The sequence below is a fragment of the Phacochoerus africanus genome, chromosome 1, assembly GCF_016906955.1.
Source record: "Phacochoerus africanus isolate WHEZ1 chromosome 1, ROS_Pafr_v1, whole genome shotgun sequence".
NCBI lineage: Eukaryota > Metazoa > Chordata > Mammalia > Artiodactyla > Suidae > Phacochoerus > Phacochoerus africanus.
Window position 1 is genome coordinate 11,510,532 of NC_062544.1, and position 16,992 is coordinate 11,527,523.

At 48.3% G+C, this 16,992-nt stretch overlaps 1 protein-coding gene across 2 annotated transcripts in view; it reads left to right on the forward strand.

Annotated features, from left to right (window-relative positions):
* Positions 1–16,992, forward strand: part of LARP1 (La ribonucleoprotein 1, translational regulator) — a 61,336-nt gene that overhangs the window by 33,032 nt on the left and 11,312 nt on the right. Inside the window, exons 2-13 of one of the 2 annotated variants that reach the window (XM_047773841.1) lie at positions 3,814–3,875; positions 4,128–4,193; positions 5,126–5,297; positions 6,483–6,614; positions 6,692–6,898; positions 6,997–7,159; positions 8,036–8,180; positions 12,668–12,842; positions 12,961–13,130; positions 15,358–15,750; positions 16,497–16,620; positions 16,734–16,939. In XM_047773841.1, the coding sequence (XP_047629797.1) occupies positions 3,814–3,875; positions 4,128–4,193; positions 5,126–5,297; positions 6,483–6,614; positions 6,692–6,898; positions 6,997–7,159; positions 8,036–8,180; positions 12,668–12,842; positions 12,961–13,130; positions 15,358–15,750; positions 16,497–16,620; positions 16,734–16,939 (2,015 nt within the window). Of the gene's footprint in view, positions 1–3,813; positions 3,876–4,127; positions 4,194–4,259; positions 4,789–5,125; positions 5,298–6,482; positions 6,615–6,691; positions 6,899–6,996; positions 7,160–8,035; positions 8,181–12,667; positions 12,843–12,960; positions 13,131–15,357; positions 15,751–16,496; positions 16,621–16,733; positions 16,940–16,992 lie in introns of those variants that run through there. The other variant, XM_047773937.1, reaches the window with a different exon arrangement.

A 16,992-nucleotide genomic window follows, 5' to 3' on the forward strand; every position in this document is an offset into this window, starting at 1 on the left:
TCTTCCTGCTGTCAGTGGCTCTTTCTAGGAAACATCAGGGAACTGCCCTAAGATTGCACCAGGAAGACTCTTTGACGCATTTCTTACCATTGGACAAGACACATGGGATTTCCAGTTAGCTGGAAGGAGCACTGGACAAGGGAAGTCGAGGCTTCAGCTCCCATCCTTGCTCTTCCCTAAGGAAGCCCCTTCTTTAGGGGCCTCAGTTCCCTGTCTGCAGGCAGAGGGGGTGAAAACCATGGACCTTTGCTGCTCTAATGTTCTACAGTAGTTTTCTTGAGCAGATACAGGGTGGTGAGTATAGTGTTTCCTGAGCTGGACTTGGGTCACTGGCAGCTGGCACAAGTTTTAGAATATAGAGGCTGGAGGAGGAGGAGGCTTGTCCCTGGGCTGGTGCTGGATGTAGGGACTGGCACCTTACACAAGGGGTTGGTTTTCACTGGGAGCTATTTCAGGTGCCAAGTAAGTTGTGTCTGTGTACTGTAGACCTGTCCTGTGTGTCTGTGTCTCTGTCTGGTGGCCTGGTAAAAGTGGGTGGTTGGGAGGGGACCCAGAAAAGGATGCATAGTGGAAGTCAGAAGGCCTAGTCTGTTTTTCCAGCCTGACTTGGGGCTTGACAGCAGCTCCTCTGAGGCTTCCGGGGTTTCCCCAGGCCCCACTGGATTTTAACAGACCTGGGGAAGAGCTGGCTTCTTTTAAAGACAGAAATAGTTCTCTTTCCCTGGAGGACTTTTTTGTCTCTTTGGGGAGTTTTGTCCTTCCTTGGAGCAGGGGCAGCCTGAGGCCTAGGTGAAAGTAGACAGAATCAGGGCACTGTAGGTCCTTGGGACAGGGGGAGACTAGCTGGGAATGGGGCTCTTTCAACAGACTTCACACACAGCTGATGGAGAGGTTTCCGTGTGCGCCCAGACTAGCCCCATCCTTCTGGTCAGTTTGGGTTCGCTAGGGGAGTGGGGAATCTGTAAGTTCTAGTGGCAGGAGGGCATGCCCATCACTTGGAGAACGAACCTTTAGGACTTCACCATGTCCCTTTGTGATCTTGGTGAACACAGTGTCAGGCAGGGTGATTAGAGGATCTGATTCTTCCCGATTTTGAAAGAGTTTTTAGTAGAGGAAATAGATGATGAACGACCTGAAAAGCTTTGTCGTAAACTTTTTCAAGTAGACTCCAGAGATACCTTGCCCTCTGAACCTGATTGTCCTTTCCAGTTTCTTTCTTTCTTTTTTCCCTTTCTTTCTTTCTTTCTCCACTATAGCTGATTTACAGTGTTCTGTGAATTTTCTACTGCACACACAGCAAGGTGACCTGTCACACATGCATGTATACAGTCTTTTTTCTCACATTTTCATGCTCCATCACAAGTGACCAGACATAGTTCCCAGTGCTACCCAGCAGGATCTCATTGCTTATCCATTCCAAAGGCAATGGTTTGCAACTATTAACCCCAAATTCCCCGTCCCTCCCATTCCCTCTGCCCTCCCTCCTGGCACCCCAAAGTCTGTTCTCCATGTCCATGATTTTCTTTTCTGTGGAACCTTTCCAATTTCTTGTTAATGAACTTGATGTTGCAGGCATCTTGGCCTGCTCTTGTCCAGGTAGCATGCATGGAGTGTTGTTGGGGGCTGGGGGCTGGGGGCTGGGTCCCGGGTCCCAGGAGAAGTGACTACTGCCATAGCTTAAGTGTAATGGAGGGAGAGGATCCTCTAACAGCTGCCTCTGCTGGTCCTTGTCAAGGAACTGGGTGGTATTAAACTTCTCTGGGCCAACCCAGGACTAGCAAGAAAATCATTGTGAAGTAAGTAGCTCCCTGGGCCTGCGGGCTCCATCCTCTTGGAACTGAGAGCGAGTGAGTTTCTGGTTCTCCAGGACCAGAATGGGGAACGCTGTGGGCCGGGTTACAGAGCCCTAGCTCTGCTCTGGCATGTGGGGTGTCTTGAGGGGGCAGTACCTCCGGTATGGGGTGGAGGCCAGGAATGCAGTGGCTTCACATTTAGGAGCCAGGCAAGGACTCTGTCTACTCATTAAGGGATCATGCGTCTGATCAAGGAATAGAACATTCCTTTTGAGACCAGCTGGACAGATTTCTCTGCTCAGTGACTGGGGGCAGCTTTTGGCCCTGGCGTGGCTGGCCAACAAGGGGGCACAGTGATGGGACAGCCGTGGGTGAGCAGAGCCCCAGGATGTATCTTTTCCCGTGGGTCTCTGGGGTAGGAAGGATTCAGAAACACTTGGTTTTCAGAACCAAGTTTGAAGAACAAGTGTAGGTGTAAAAGGATCAGACCTATTATTCCTACTTCCTTCAAAAAAAAATTTTTTTTTTTTCCTTTTATAAAAGTCCCTGTCTGCCCTTGCTGAAACTACTGGAGAATCCCAAACAAAATTAAGTCACTGTAAACATATACTTAACTCCTGGTAATACTTGGTTATATGTCCTTCCCGTGTTCCTCCCTTGCATATGTCTGTGTATACATTTTTTGTTTTACAAAAATAGGATTATAATCCATACCAGTGGAGATCATCATCTTTTTGTGACCACTCTAAAGATAGTTAAACCTGATTTAGCCGCTTCCCTACTATTGGACATGTAGGCTGTTTCCAGGTTTTTGAAATTGTGAATATTCTCTGGATATGTTTGCACATAAACCTCATTTGTCTAATTTGTATCATTAGGATAAATTCCTAAAGGTGGAACCATTGAATCAAATGGGGGGGGGGGGGTCCTGACCTTTTCTTTGGAAACTTGGAAGGCAGCAGGTACATTTTCCCTAAATGACCCACCCTCTTTTGACCACAGGTCGCTGAAAATAGAGCTGGACCTGACGTGTAGGGGCTTAGAAGGGGTCCCTGGACTTTGTGATTGCCTGCTTGGGTTTTGTTTTTTTAACAACCCCCTGCATAAGGAGTTCCTAGGCCGGGGATCAGCTCTGAGCTGCAGTTTAAGTCTATGCCAGAGCTGTGGCAACGCCAGATCCTTTAACCCCCTGTGCCCGGCTGGGGATTGAACCTGCATTATGGCACCGCAGAGATGCTGCCGATCCCGTAGCACCACAGCAGGAACTCCAGGGTTTTTATCTTGCCTTCCCAAATCTGCTCACACACATAGTTGCAGAATATTAGAGCCAGTGAGAGTCTTTCAGATTCCATTATGAAGTCTGCTCTGATTCAGGAGCCTGAAATAGAGAGCTAACCCTGGCATGAATTCAGTATGCTAGGGACTTACCTTCTCCAGGCTTCTGTCCCCTTTTCACAAGAGGGTGTAGAACTGTGAGACTCCTCCAAGTTGAGTTCCTGGAGTTTTGGCTGCTGGGTGTTTCCACGATCTTACTTTTTTTTTTTTTTTTGTCCTTTTGTCTTTTGTTGTTGTTGCTATTTCTTGGGCTGCTCCCGCGGCATATGGAGGTTCCCAGGCTAGGGGTTGAATCGGAGCTGTAGCCACTGGCCTACGCCAGAGCCACAGCAACCGGGATCCGAGCCGCGTCTGCAACTTACACCACAGCTCACGGCAACGCCGGATCGTTAACCCACTGAGCAAGGGCAGGGACCGAACCCGCAACCTCATGGTTCCTAGTCGGATTCGTTAACCACTGCGCCACCACGGGAACTCCACGATCTTACTTTTTATGATTTCTTCAGGAAGAGGCTGGTAAAATTGTTACTGGTACTTGAGCATGCGTCCTTACACCTCCGTCACATCTTCCCCCTTCGGGAGCCTGCAGGTTCCTCAGTGGAGTGGGGTAGTAATGACGATGAAGAGCTGGTGGTGGCCCCTCCCACAGCACTGCATAACCATCTCTCCTTTCTTGTTCCGACAGAACATTCTGCTCCGGCCAAGGTGGTGAGAGCAGCAGTTCCTAAACAGCGCAAAGGTAGCAAGGTAAGGAATGAGCGTTGGCAGCCCAAGCGGGGACTTTGGGAGGTGGCAGCCTCTTTTGTAATGATTGCTTCTCGGCTGTAAGGTACTTCTGGGTTTTCTCTGACTAGCAAGGGTACCTCTTCTGGGCCTTCATTGTTCTAGTAGATAGACTTGACTTTGGCCTCTGACCTCTTGGTGGGGCTATATTTTGGATAAGGGCCTGAATGGCGGAGGCAGGGTTACCCCAGGGCCCTCATAGATTGTGCCTTGCAGGTTGGGGACTTTGGAGATGCAATCAACTGGCCAACACCTGGAGAGATAGCCCACAAGAGTGTGCAGGTAAGTCTTCCGGGAGGAATGGGCAGGTTTGAACTCTCTCTACATGTACACGTTGGACCTCTCAAAGCTTTCAGAGCCCCAGGTGTTAGCTTTCTCAGTTTTTTAAGAGGGGTGGTTGATATAATATGGGCGACATTGAAATAGCTAAGAATCATCCTTTGAGCTCTTGCTGTGTGTTAGAAACTGCCAAGTGCTGTCTATGCATCATTTCATCTAACCCTCAGTGATTTCTAGATGGGTCTTTCAACAATTCGCATTTTACAGGTGAGGCCACTGAGGCTGGGGGAGGTTAATTACTAGCCCTTGGTGGCCAAATGGGGATTGGAAGTCAGGTGTATTGTATTGATCCAAAGCCTCTGTTCCCCATCACTACACTCGGATTGCCTGTGAGTGAAACAAGAGAGTGGTCATTAGGCCAGGTACCCACCTCCAGGCCCCCAGCAGAAGATAGACTCCTGGACAGTCTCCTCCTTCCCAGCCATTTTGTTCTGGCTGCGACAATCTCGTTCCGTCACTGGTTCTGGTCACTGACCTTCAGTTCACAGGTGGGAGTGGTGTGGAGAGGCCAAGGTCCAGCATCTCTTCCTTTCCACAGGTAAGCTGGACCACGAGGTCCTGCTGTAGGGAATAAACACTTGGCCCTTGCAGGCTGTAGCCCCTGTCCTGGGTGTTGTCTCTGTCACCTGGACTCTGAAGCTGGAGAGAGGATTGTCTTTCACAGCTTCTGCCTTTTCGACCACTCTTTCCAGCAGAAGCATCTTGGGTGTGAAAAAAACCACCTTAAACATCTTAGAATACAGCTATCCCAGCCTGCCATCAGAGGAGGCAGGGCTCTGCCCTGTCTTTCCAGTGACGGGGGGGCTCCCTCCTGTCCCATCCCAAGAGGCTCTCACGCTTCCTTCACCTCCCTGTTCCTTTACTTCCCGCTGCAGCCACAGCCCCATAAGTCTCAACCTGCCCGAAAGCTGCCACCCAAAAAGGACATGAAGGAACAGGAGAAAGAGGGGAGCGATAGTAAGGAGAGCCCGAAAACCAAATCGGATGAATCAGGAGAGGAGAAGAATGGAGACGAGGACTGTCAGCGAGGGGGGCAGAAGAAGAAAGGTGAGTGACTCGGAACCGGACTTGGGAGAAGGTGGCAGGGCAGGACCAGGGAAGGTCAGAATGCAGGGGGCTGCTGGAGCCATCTCAGGAGCCCCCAAGAAGTCCTTGGGAGGCTAATGGGTGATGGCCCATTGGGCCGGCAAGCTTCACTTCAGCCATCTGTCCGTCACCTCCTTCTGTTCTTAAACAAGCATCTGGTAAGCCCTGTTCTCAGCACTGGGGCTCTAGCAGTGCACAAAACAGAGGGTCCCTGCCTGAGTGTCTTATTGTATCTTGAGGTATTGCTATCCCGTGTTAGGTTTCATTTAAAGATAGGAATTCCTGTTTTTCTGGCCAAAATGGTTAGGGTACACGTTTGGCTGCTCATATAGATCCAAAGGAACAGTGGTTTAACCAAGACGAAAAGCTTATTTATTTTTTTTCTTTCTTACGTGAGAACTTGGACATGGGCCAGGCCTAGAATGGAAGCTCTCTGACTCCTTTATTTTGGTGTGGGTTGGGTCTTTTCATCCCAGACTGCTTGCCCCACCTCGTGAGACAGGGAAAGGTGGAAGTAGCTCCCTGCCTTATAGGGATTCTCCCTGGAATTGCCTCTTTCCACTCAGCATTTCAGGGCAAAATTTTGGCAAGTGTCCAGAGGAGCTGGAGGCACAGTCTTGTTTATGGGCAGGGGGTTCTCCGACCACAGAGAAATTAATACTAAGAGTCAACCAAGAGTGTCCATCACCTCCCTATTTAAAGATGAAAATGAGGGAGTTCTCATTGTGGTGCAACGGAAACAAATCTGACTAGGAATCATGAGGTTGCGGATTCGATCCCTGGATTTGATCCCTGGCCTCGCTCAGTGGGTTAAGGATCTGGCGTTGCCATGAGGTGTGGTGTAGGTCGCAGATGGGGCTCAGATCCCAAGTTGCTGTGGTTGTGGTGTGGGCTGGCAGCTGTAGCTCTGATTTGACCCCTAGCCTGGGAACCTCCATATGCTGTGGGTGCGGCCCTTAAAAAAAATTAAATAAAGTAAAGCTGAAAATGAGTTCCAGTGAGGGAAAGGAATTTGCCCAAGGTCACCAGATGGTGATTGAGCCTGAAGCCCTGGACAGGAGCAAAAGGGTTAAAGGTAGGGATGGCCTGGGGGGGCGGGGGGTGATTTCTTCTTCAAGCCCTTCTTGTGCTCATGCTGTCCTCTAGGGAACAAACACAAGTGGGTTCCGTTGCAAATAGACATGAAGCCTGAAGTGCCCAGAGAGAAATTGGTCTCACGCCCTGCTCGCCCACCAGAGCCACGACACATATCTGCCAACCGTGCGGGGGAGATCAAAGGTATGTACCTTCTGCTGTGGAGGGGCTGGGCATGCAGATCACCCTCAGCCCTGACTTGGTGCCCCCTCTCTCTATAGGGTCTGAGCCTACCACCTACGTGCCCGTACCCGTGGCCCCCCCCACCCCAGCCTGGCAACCAGAGACCAAATCGGAGCCTGCCTGGCACGACCAGGATGAGACATCGAGCGTGAAGAGTGATGGGGCTGGTGGGGCGCGGGCTTCCTTCCGTGGCCGTGGACGGGGGCGTGGTCGCGGCCGGGGACGCGGCCGGGGTGGCTCTCGAAGTACGTGAGGCCCCTTTGGGCTCCGGGATGTCCTAGGGAGTGCGGTGGGGGTGGCAGGCAGGGATCTCTTCTCTCTCATGGCGCCCATTTTCCCGTAGCCCACTTTGACTACCAGTTTGGCTACCGAAAGTTTGATGGTGCAGAGGGGCCCCGCACCCCCAAGTACATGAACAACATCACCTACTACTTTGACAACGTTAGCAGCACTGAGCTTTACAGCGTGGACCAGGAGCTGCTCAAAGACTACATCAAGCGCCAGATGTGAGTGGACGGGAGCCTTCCTCCTGGAGTCGTGGGTAGGGTTAGGGCTCCCTGAGGATGGCATCCCAGGAGAGGAGGCTGTGTAGGCCTTCCTGGTGCAGGCAGCAGTCGTTGACTCCGGCTGGAGCCGTAAAAGATAACTTGCTCTCATCTGTGAAGCTAAGTTTCCATTAACTTAATGTTTATCACACAGCTTAATACCCATGCACTTTAGGAAACTTGGAAATTACTGATAATAAAAAGGAGAGAAAATATCCAGATCCTATTCCCATTCGTGCCTGTGTTTGTAATGGCAGCATTGTCAGAGTGCTGGCAGACACTTCGTGAATCCTCACTCTTGGTGAGGCTTGGTGCTAAGCGCTTTGTCGGCATTCTCTTGTTTAATCCTGTAGTTATCCACTTAATTCCTGTGAGCTGGGTCTTAGGCCCTTTTTATTGAGGAACAGACAGGCCCGGTAACTTGCCCAGCTAGTAGGTAACAGGGCACATATTTGAGCCCTTTTCTCTAGGATTTGCAGAACCTTAGCTCCAACCGCTCCGTTATATTGTCTCTCAGTCTGGGGAGGGAGCCATACGAGGAAATAGGTCATTACAGTAGAGTATGGTAAGTGTTTTAGAAGCAGCAGAGAAAGTGGAACAGCAGCATTGGAACTGGGTTTTAAAGAAGGATGAGGAGCTTGTCAGGCGTACGCAAGAGGCTGAAGGGCAGAGGAAACAGTTTGACCCGAAGTTAGGGAGCATGAAAGGATAGGAGATCTCTTTTCAGTCTTTGGGACAGGGTTGGTAAGAGGCTGTGTGACCTTCCTGGAGTCTACAGAACAAAGAAGGCATCTTCATAACGATGAAGTAATCATGCCTCTTCTCCCCTCCACCTAGTGAGTACTACTTCAGCGTGGACAATTTAGAGCGAGACTTCTTCCTGCGACGAAAAATGGATGCTGACGGTTTCCTTCCCATCACACTTATTGCTTCCTTCCACCGAGTGCAGGCCCTTACCACTGACATTTCACTCATCTTTGCGGTATGTCTCCCTCCCTGGGGCTGGGGCGCAGGGCAAAGAAAGGTCCTTGCATAAGGAGCCAGAGTTTGGGCCAAGCCCCTGGAGGAGCCCCCACCTTACTAATTATGCTGAGGGTCTAGGGCTTGGCCAGCCTCTCTCTCTTCCTCTTCCTCCTTCCCTCCTCTTTCTCCCCCCTCCCCCCCATATTAGGGAACATTTTGAATGTGGAAAATTTACAAAAGTAGACAGAATTGTGTCATGAGCTTATCCAGCCTCAGCAGTTATCAGCTCATGGCCAGTCTTACTCCATATATCTCATCTCTTTTCTCTTCCAAATTACTTTGAAGGAAATCTCCAGTAACCTCACTTTTATCCTTGTTTTAGTACCTAACTCTAAAGATATAGATATGTTAAAAAAAATAATCAAAATATCACCACATATTTGGTCAGTTACAAATGCATCCTACTTGTAAAAAAAAAATTTCTGTTAGTAGTTTCTGAGACTCAGGATCCAGGTAAGACCAATATATTATTGTTTTATTAAGTCTCCATCCCTCCTTCCTTTTCCTCAGAGTTTATTATTTGAATATGCTCAATTGTATGTATTTCAGAATTTTCTGTAGGACACAGGGTAACAATTTTCACATGTTCTTCTGTACTCCGGGTTTTCTGTCAATTGGTGATGGAGAAGCCCAATCATATTCCAGCTTTTTGGGTTTTTTCCCTTCTCCTTGGTCAAGAATGCTTGTTAGGTGGTGATAGATTCTCAGGTGGCACATAGTGCTTCACTTCATTCTCTCTTTTGCCATATAAGCTGCTATTGACAATCACTGCCTATTAATTTCATTAGAGACCAGAAAATAAATGGTTGTATTGTATCGGTCTGTCTTGTTAGCTGGAATACCTCTTTAAGGAGGTGCTTTGCCTTATCAAGTGTTGGGTTCCAAGAGGTGTATAGTTTGTTCAGGAAGGGCATACAGGTGCCTGATCTTTCCCTTTATTATGGAGTCAGTTTTCAGAATTAGGAGCAGATCCCTAATAACTTTCAAAAGTAATCAGTGAAGGGAGTTCCCATTGTGACTCAGCAGTAATCAACCTAACTAGTATCCATGAGGACTCAGGTTTGGTCTCTGGTACTGCTCAGTGGGTTAAGGCTTCAGTGTTGCTGTGAGCTGTGGTGTAGGCTGGTGGCCACAGCTCCAATTTATGACCCCTAGCCTGGGAACTTCCGTATGCCACAGGTGTGACTCTAAGAAGACCCCCCCAAAAAAAGTGATCAGTGAGGTTTGAGTTCTTATTTTTGTTTAACTTAGTATCATTACAAACTGGTAGATTCAAACATTTTGTTTATTTCAATTTGTTGCAGTTACTATGCCGAATCAAATTGTCCCATTCTTTGGCCAGTGGGACCCTGGTTTGTATTTCCTGCCCCAGATCTAGAATTGGTCATTTTTTTCAAGGAACTCTTGGACCTCTATTTGGGGAAATGGTATTTAAGTTATTTAGATACCACAGTCTGAGTTATAGAGGTGTTTATTGCTACTTGATTGGTCACTGTTTCTACAGCTTTTTTTTTTTTTAAATAAAATCCAACATGAGATCATACTGATATTTTCCATTAAAAGCAAGGGGTATTAGGGTCTTTACTTAGCCCCAAGGATTTTTTATTTGTAACTGCTGCTTTCTCCCATGGCAAAAATCCCGATTCTTAATGGCATCTACATAGCTATTTGTTTGTTTTTTTACTCTGGTTTATACACATTATACTTAAAAATAGTCTCCTGCTCATAAAAAGGTTTCTAATTTATACAGTCAATGACTGTATTTTCAAGTTATTTAAAATAATTTGAAATGTTTTATGTGGTTGTGTCTTTAACTTAATGTGTATTAGTTTCATTAGTTTTGTTTTGCTCTCAAGATTATGGGGATTGCTTTCTTACCGCTAATTCCTAATTTGTTTTACCTTTATATAAAACATTTACATAGGTCCAAAGTCAACATGGTGTGTTCATAGAATTCTGATTTAAAATTCTCTCACGGAGTTCCCGTCGTGGCGCAGTGGTTAACGAATCCGACTAGGAACCATGAGGTTGCGGGTTCGGTCCCTGCCCTTGCTCAGTGGGTTATCGATCCGGTGTTGCCGTGAGCTGTGGTGTAGGTTGCAGACGTGGCTCTGGCGTAGGCCGGTGGCTACAGCTCTGATTCAACCCCTAGCCTGGGAACCTCCATATGCCGCGGGAGTGGCCCAAAGAAATAGCAACAACAACAACAACAGCAGCAAAAGACAAAAAAATAAAATAAAATAAAATAAAATTCTCTCACTTGTACCTTTTCCCTTTTATTTCTCCATATAAGCAACTTTCTTTTTTGTACCTTTTCCCTTTTATTTCTCCATATAAACAACTTTCTTTTGAATCCTTCCATTTAAAAAAAAAGGAAATGCCTCTGTGTGTCCTCTCTCTTTGATAAATGGTGATGTGGCACGAGTATTTCTTTACCTATTTTTTCTTGCTTTCACCTAACATATCTGGGGCTTAGAGCATAGTAGTAGTAGGAACTGGAAGATATTCCTCATTCCTATTTACAGGTGTATATATATCTATTCTTGTTTACAGGTGTATATATATCTTTTTGTGTTCTAGTTAGTTTATCTTTGTGTTTTTTTGGGGGGAGGGGTATTTTGAATTTTTATTTTATTTGGTTTTTTTTTATTTATAATGATTTTTATTTTTTCCATTACAGCTGATTCAGTGTTCTGTCAGTTTTCTACTGTACAGCATGGTGACCCAGTTGCACATACATGGATACATTCTTTTTTCTCCCATTATCATGCTCCATCATAAGTGACTAGACATTGTTTCCAGTGCTACACAGCAGGATTTCATTTAGCTAGTTTAACTTTGGTGTAGATTTCTAGAAGTAGAATGGCTCAACTAAGGGGTCAGTGCATGTAATTGTGCCAGCTATTGCCTGATTCCCTTACTCGTAGGTGTGCCTTTTGCATTCTTCTCAGAAAGAGTGCCTCTTTCTCCAGCCTCACCCGTTGCAGTATGTTTGTTCCATGTTGAAATGTTTTCCTCTTCCTGGCTGTCAGATTTTTAAAAGGAAACTCTCTTCTCTCCTTTTTTTCACCCTGCTTTCCAGAGATAACACACATAGCAGTTTACCTGTGAATCCTAGAAAAATTTGAGTGCATTTCTGTTTTTACTTAAAAATCCAAACACCAATGGGGGTTGTTTTTGTTTGTTTTTCGTTTTTGTCTTTTCTTTTTTCTAGGGCTGCACCCATGGCGTATGGAGGTTCCCAGGCTAGGGGTCTAATCAGAGCTGTTGCTGCCGGCCTACACCACAGCCACAGCAATATCAAATTCAAGCCACCTCTGCCACCTACACCACAGCTCACAGCAATGCTGGATCCCTAACCCACTGAGCGAGGCCAGGAATCTAACCTGCACCCTCATGGTTCCTAGTCAGATTTGTTACTGCTGTGCCACAACAGGAACTCCCAGACACCAATAGGATCTTAAACTCACTGACCTAGTCCTACTTTTTCATGGTCTTTACCACCTCAGCACATTTGAAGCTGATTTTTTTTTTTTTTTTTTCTTTTTAGGGCCACACCTGTGGCATATGGAGGTTCCCAGGCCAGGGATCCAATCAGAGCTGCAGCTGCCGGTCTCTGCCACAGTCACAGCAATGCAGGATCCGAGCCGCATCTGCAGCCTACACCACAGCTCACAGCAACATCAGATGCTTAACCCACTGAGCGATGCCAGGGATCGAACCCTCGACTTCATGGATGCTAGTTGGATTTGTTTCCGCTTTGCCACAATGGGTACTCCTGAAGCTGATTTTTTTAAGCTTGAGTAGTGTTCCATTCACTGATGTGCCGTCTTTGGTTTAAATTATCTAAGTGGTGGTGAGTTTGTTTGTTTGTTTTTGCTTTTTAGAGCTATATGTGTGGCATATGGAAGTTCCCAGACTAGGGGTCCGGTTGGAGCTATAGCTGCCAACCTACACCACAGCCACAGCAACATGGAATCCAAGCTTCATCTGCAGCTCAAGGCAACGCCAGATCCTTAACACACTGAGCGATGCCAGGAATCAAACACACATCCTCATGGATACTAGTAGGATTCTTAACCGCAGCAGAAACTCCAATTTAGTTTTTTTTGTTTACATTGTTGCTGTGAATAGCTTTCTATCCAAATCTTATACATGTTGTCACCTGTCGTGCAAGTATTTCTCTGGGGACAGTTCCTAGAAGTAGAATGGCAGGGTTAAAGGACAGGTGTGTTTTTCATGTTCATACCTTCCTACAAGTTTGAACGTCTCACTTGTTCACTGTCATGGGAAAGGGTGCCAGTTTTCTTAGACTCCTGCACTGGCCTCATACTCCTCCTTTTCTTACATCTCCTAAGCTCAGGGGGCTCAGTCATCAACCAACTTAGAGGATCTCAGTCTGTCGATGTCTTTCGTCTGCATCCTCTCTCTCCTTCTCCTCGGCAGGCACTAAAGGACAGCAAGGTGGTGGAGATCGTTGAAGAGAAAGTCCGCAGGAGGGAGGAGCCAGAGAAGTGGCCTCTTCCTGGTCCCCCAATAGTGGATTATTCCCAGACTGATTTCTCCCAGCTTCTCAATTGCCCAGAGTTTGTGCCACGCCAGCACTACCAGAAGGAGACAGGTAGGTACCTGCTGGCATGTGGATGTCTCCCTGTTGCCCTCATCCTTCCACCAGCAGTCCCTCAGGGCTGGCCTCAGGAGGACTGGCGGGATGAGGACCTCCCCTTTCCGCCCTTCAGAGTCGGCGCCCGGCTCTCCCCGTGCAGTCACCCCAGTGCCAACCAAAACAGAGGAGGTCAGCAACCTAAAGACACTGCCCAAGGGCCTGTCTGCCAGCCTTCCAGACCTGGATTCTGAGAATTGGATTGAAGTCAAGAAAAGACCTCGGCCCTCCCCTGCACGACTGAAGGTGAGCGAAGCCTGTCCCCTGGCCTGGAGCTTGGGGGAGGGGCTGTCGCATAGGCACAGAGCTCTGGGCTCTGAAGGGCTAACAGGCAGGCTGGGTGCCTCAGGGTTGTAATGCGAGCTGAGGTCACCAGTGACTTCAGGAAGGCTGATACACGGTGTGTTTGCATTTCCAGTGGGGACTACCCCATAGGGCAGCCTTAGCTCTGAGTTCCTGAGTGGTGGTTTTCACAGAGGGAGATCTTGTAGCTTCTGGCAGCCGTGTTTCATTAAGTACTGAGTGGTTCTTAATTCTTGGTTGTTTTACCCTATTTAAGTCCCTGGGGCTACGTTTTGATTGCTTTCTCCCTGGATTTGTTCTTAGTGTCCGCAAATAAGCCCCTCAGACCCTCTGAAGAGGGAAGGGAGAGGGAGCAGATATATGGCGTGACTAGATTTGAGTCTAGACTAGAATACAGGTTTCCTGCCACTGCTGACTGGTGGTGACCTTGGGAAGTTTCTTTAACATTTCAAGGCTTTAGGAGTTCCTGTCGTGGCTCAGCGGCAACGAACCTGACCAGTATCCGTGAGGACGTGGGTTCAGTCCCTGGCCTTGCTCAGTGGTTTAAGGATCCGGGGTTGCCATGAACTGTGGTGTAGGTCACAAATGTGGCTTGGATCCCATGTGGCTGTGGCGTAGACCAGCAGCTGTAGCTCCGATTTGACCCCTAACCTGGCAACTTCTGTATGGCACAGGTGCAACCCTAAAAAGACAAAGGGATAATCATATCTCAGGGCTTCATTTTCTCCATCTTCAGATGAAAGAAAAGAGGGATTAGACTGCTCTGGGAATAGTGAAGCTATATATGAGTAGTTGACATTTAGTCTCCTTTTAGAGAGCTCTTTGAATCTCAAGCTAAGATTATTGCCCCTTTCCTAGGAGCAGACTTTTGCTCCATCCACCTTCCCATTCGCATCCCTTCTTTGGAGACCTCTTTGATCTGGGCCTTGTGAGGAGGCCTTTGGGTCTGGAGTCCTCTCTTTTCCATTGTACCGCTATGACCGCTTCCCTCATCTCCTTCCTCCTCCTGCCTTCGCACCCTGACTGGCTGGTCTATTCTGGCTGCGATCCTTCAAACAGTCTTAGAGATTAGTCTGGAATTATGAGGCGAAGGGTAGTTAAGTGGACAAGGACCTTACAAGGTTCAGTCCTATAGACCACCAAGGCTTTGGAAAGGCAAGAGCCGCACTTAGCCCCCATTCCAGAATTAGATCCCTCACTCCCACCTAAGGTTCCCATCTTGAACCTTAAAGGAGAATAGGTTTGGAGTTTATACAAAGCTTTTTGCACAAGCAAGGACTTGACACTTAAAGAGATACACTGTGAGGTAGACAGATGTTTTACCTCAGAAGTCTTAGATAAATTCCACCTGTCCACACTCTGAAATACTTTTGTTTGACTGAAAGCAACGTTATTTTCTCTTGCCTTTTGGACATGATGTTTTTTCTGCCTGGCATAGTCTTTGTCCCTGCCTTCGTCTGGTTTCCTTTCACAGTCTCTTCTTCCAAGAAGCCTTCCCTGACTGTTTCACCTCACCCCTAGTTGGTTAAGTGCCCCTTCCTATGTATGAGGCCTATTTAAAATCTTTACCATAACACATTGCAGTTGGCTGGTTGCTTGGTTGACTTTTTCTCCCACTAAACTGTGAGTTCCATAAGTTCAAGGACATGATCTTGTTCATTATCCTGCTTTTAGTGTCTTTATACAGGGCCTGGTGCCAGTGTGGGCTTGCCCATTTATCAAATAGTTGAACACCTGCTATTGCTCAGTTCCAGTCTAGGTCCTGCGGATACGCTGGAAGGCAAGGCAGCCGAGGTTCTTGCCTGATGAAGCTTTCATTTCTTTAGGAGATGTTGGGGGTGGATCACCAGATGAATGGGCCTGTTGAACTGCTGCTTTGTGTCCACTCCCAGGCCCAGGTGCTGTGTAGGATAGAGATTTAGGTAGAGGGATCACAGTTCCTACACACAAGGAGCTTGTCCTCTCAGCATTTGTGAATGGCTGTCCCAGGGGACAGCCTTTCCCCATGAAGCTGATTCCAAGGCTGATGACTGTGATTTGCTGGCATTATCAGGGCCATGCAGTTTTAAGTCCTATGTTGAAGAGCTGGGGTTTTTCTCGGGACAGCGACAGAGCCTGGTCTAAGGCCTTCTGGTGATTTTTCTCTCTCTTTGGTCTGCCCCCATCTTAGAAGTCAGAGGAGCCCAGATTCCTCCACCCGACCTCTCTGCCTCAGCACCTGCCCTCTCAGCAGCTCATGTCCAAGGATCAGGATGAGCAAGAGGAACTGGATTTCCTGTTTGATGAGGAAATGGAGCAGATGGATGGGCGGAAGAACACCTTCACTGCCTGGTCTGACGAGGACTCTGACTATGAGATTGACGACCGGGATGTCAACAAGATCCTCATTGTCACCCAGACACCACCTTATATGCGCCGGCACCCAGGGGGTGACCGCACAGGCAATCACACCTCGCGTGCCAAGATGAGTGCCGAGCTGGCCAAGGTTATTAATGATGGCCTCTTCTACTACGAACAGGACCTGTGGACTGAGAAGTTCGAACCCGAGTATTCCCAGATCAAGGTGGGGCCTGTGACATGCGAAGAGGAAGGCTGACAAGCTGTGTGACCTTGGGCACACAGCCTCAGTATCCTCATCTAACGGGAAGGGGGGATGACGCTTGACTGCTGGGGCATCAAGAATGAGAAGAGATGTGTCAGTGCCTAAAGCTGCCGGTGTGAGAGGTGGTGATTGTGCCTCTTGAACATCCGCATTGAGTGTCGTAAGTCAGCTAGGCACTCCTCCGAGGAGTAGAGTAAGGATTGGATTGTCATTTCTGTTTCTAAAAACTTAGCTCTATACGAAAGTTTACGAAGCCCGCTTTGGGTATACAAGATGGAGAAAAGTTAGGTCTTTTGAAAAATCCCAGCTTCCTGGAAGCAGTGAAGGCCCGAGTCATAGGTGTTTGCCTAGTGAGTATGTGTGGTGCTGAGCCTCTGTACTGAGGACTAGAGTGTTTGGTGGAGGTGAGGTGAGAGGTGCAGGGTGGGGGGCTCAGCAGCAAGTTCTTGGGGAGCCAGAGTCCTCACCTCAGTGCCGCTGCAGAGAGGGCTGAACAAGTACTCACCCCTGCTGGGTTAGTACACTCACACCTGGGTAGCTGGGGTTGAGGCATGGCGATGGGACAGCTGAGAGCCTAGGGACTAGAATTCCACATATGTGGATGTGGGAGCTGCCCTCTGCAGCTTCCTGCACGCCTTGATTCCTGAACAGGCTAGGGCAGTCTTCTTACCACCATCTTTTCCCCACCCACCCCGTATCCTTTGCAGCAAGAGGTCGAGAACTTCAAGAAAGTCAACATGATTAGTCGGGAGCAGTTTGACACACTAACCCCTGAGCCCCCTGTGGATCCCAACCAGGAGGTCCCTCCTGGACCCCCCCGCTTCCAGCAAGGTAAGAGATGACACCTGGGGACCTTGGCCTGGTGGGAGGCTCCGGTGGGGGCCTTCCGGGCACAGGTGGTCAATTGCCTACCCCTGCTTACTGTCCCCGTTCTGCCTCTGCAGTTCCCACTGATGCCCTGGCCAACAAGCTGTTTGGTGCTCCCGAGCCTTCCACCATCGCCCGTTCTCTGCCAACCACTGTCCCAGAGTCACCAAACTACCGCAATGCTAGGACTCCCCGCACGCCCCGGACACCACAGCTCAAAGACTCTAGCCAGACATCACGGTTTTACCCAGTGGTGAAGGAAGGTCGGACATTAGATGCTAAGGTGGGTGAGGCGCTCCTGCTGGGCTGCTGAGAATCTTGGACCCACTTCCCTGC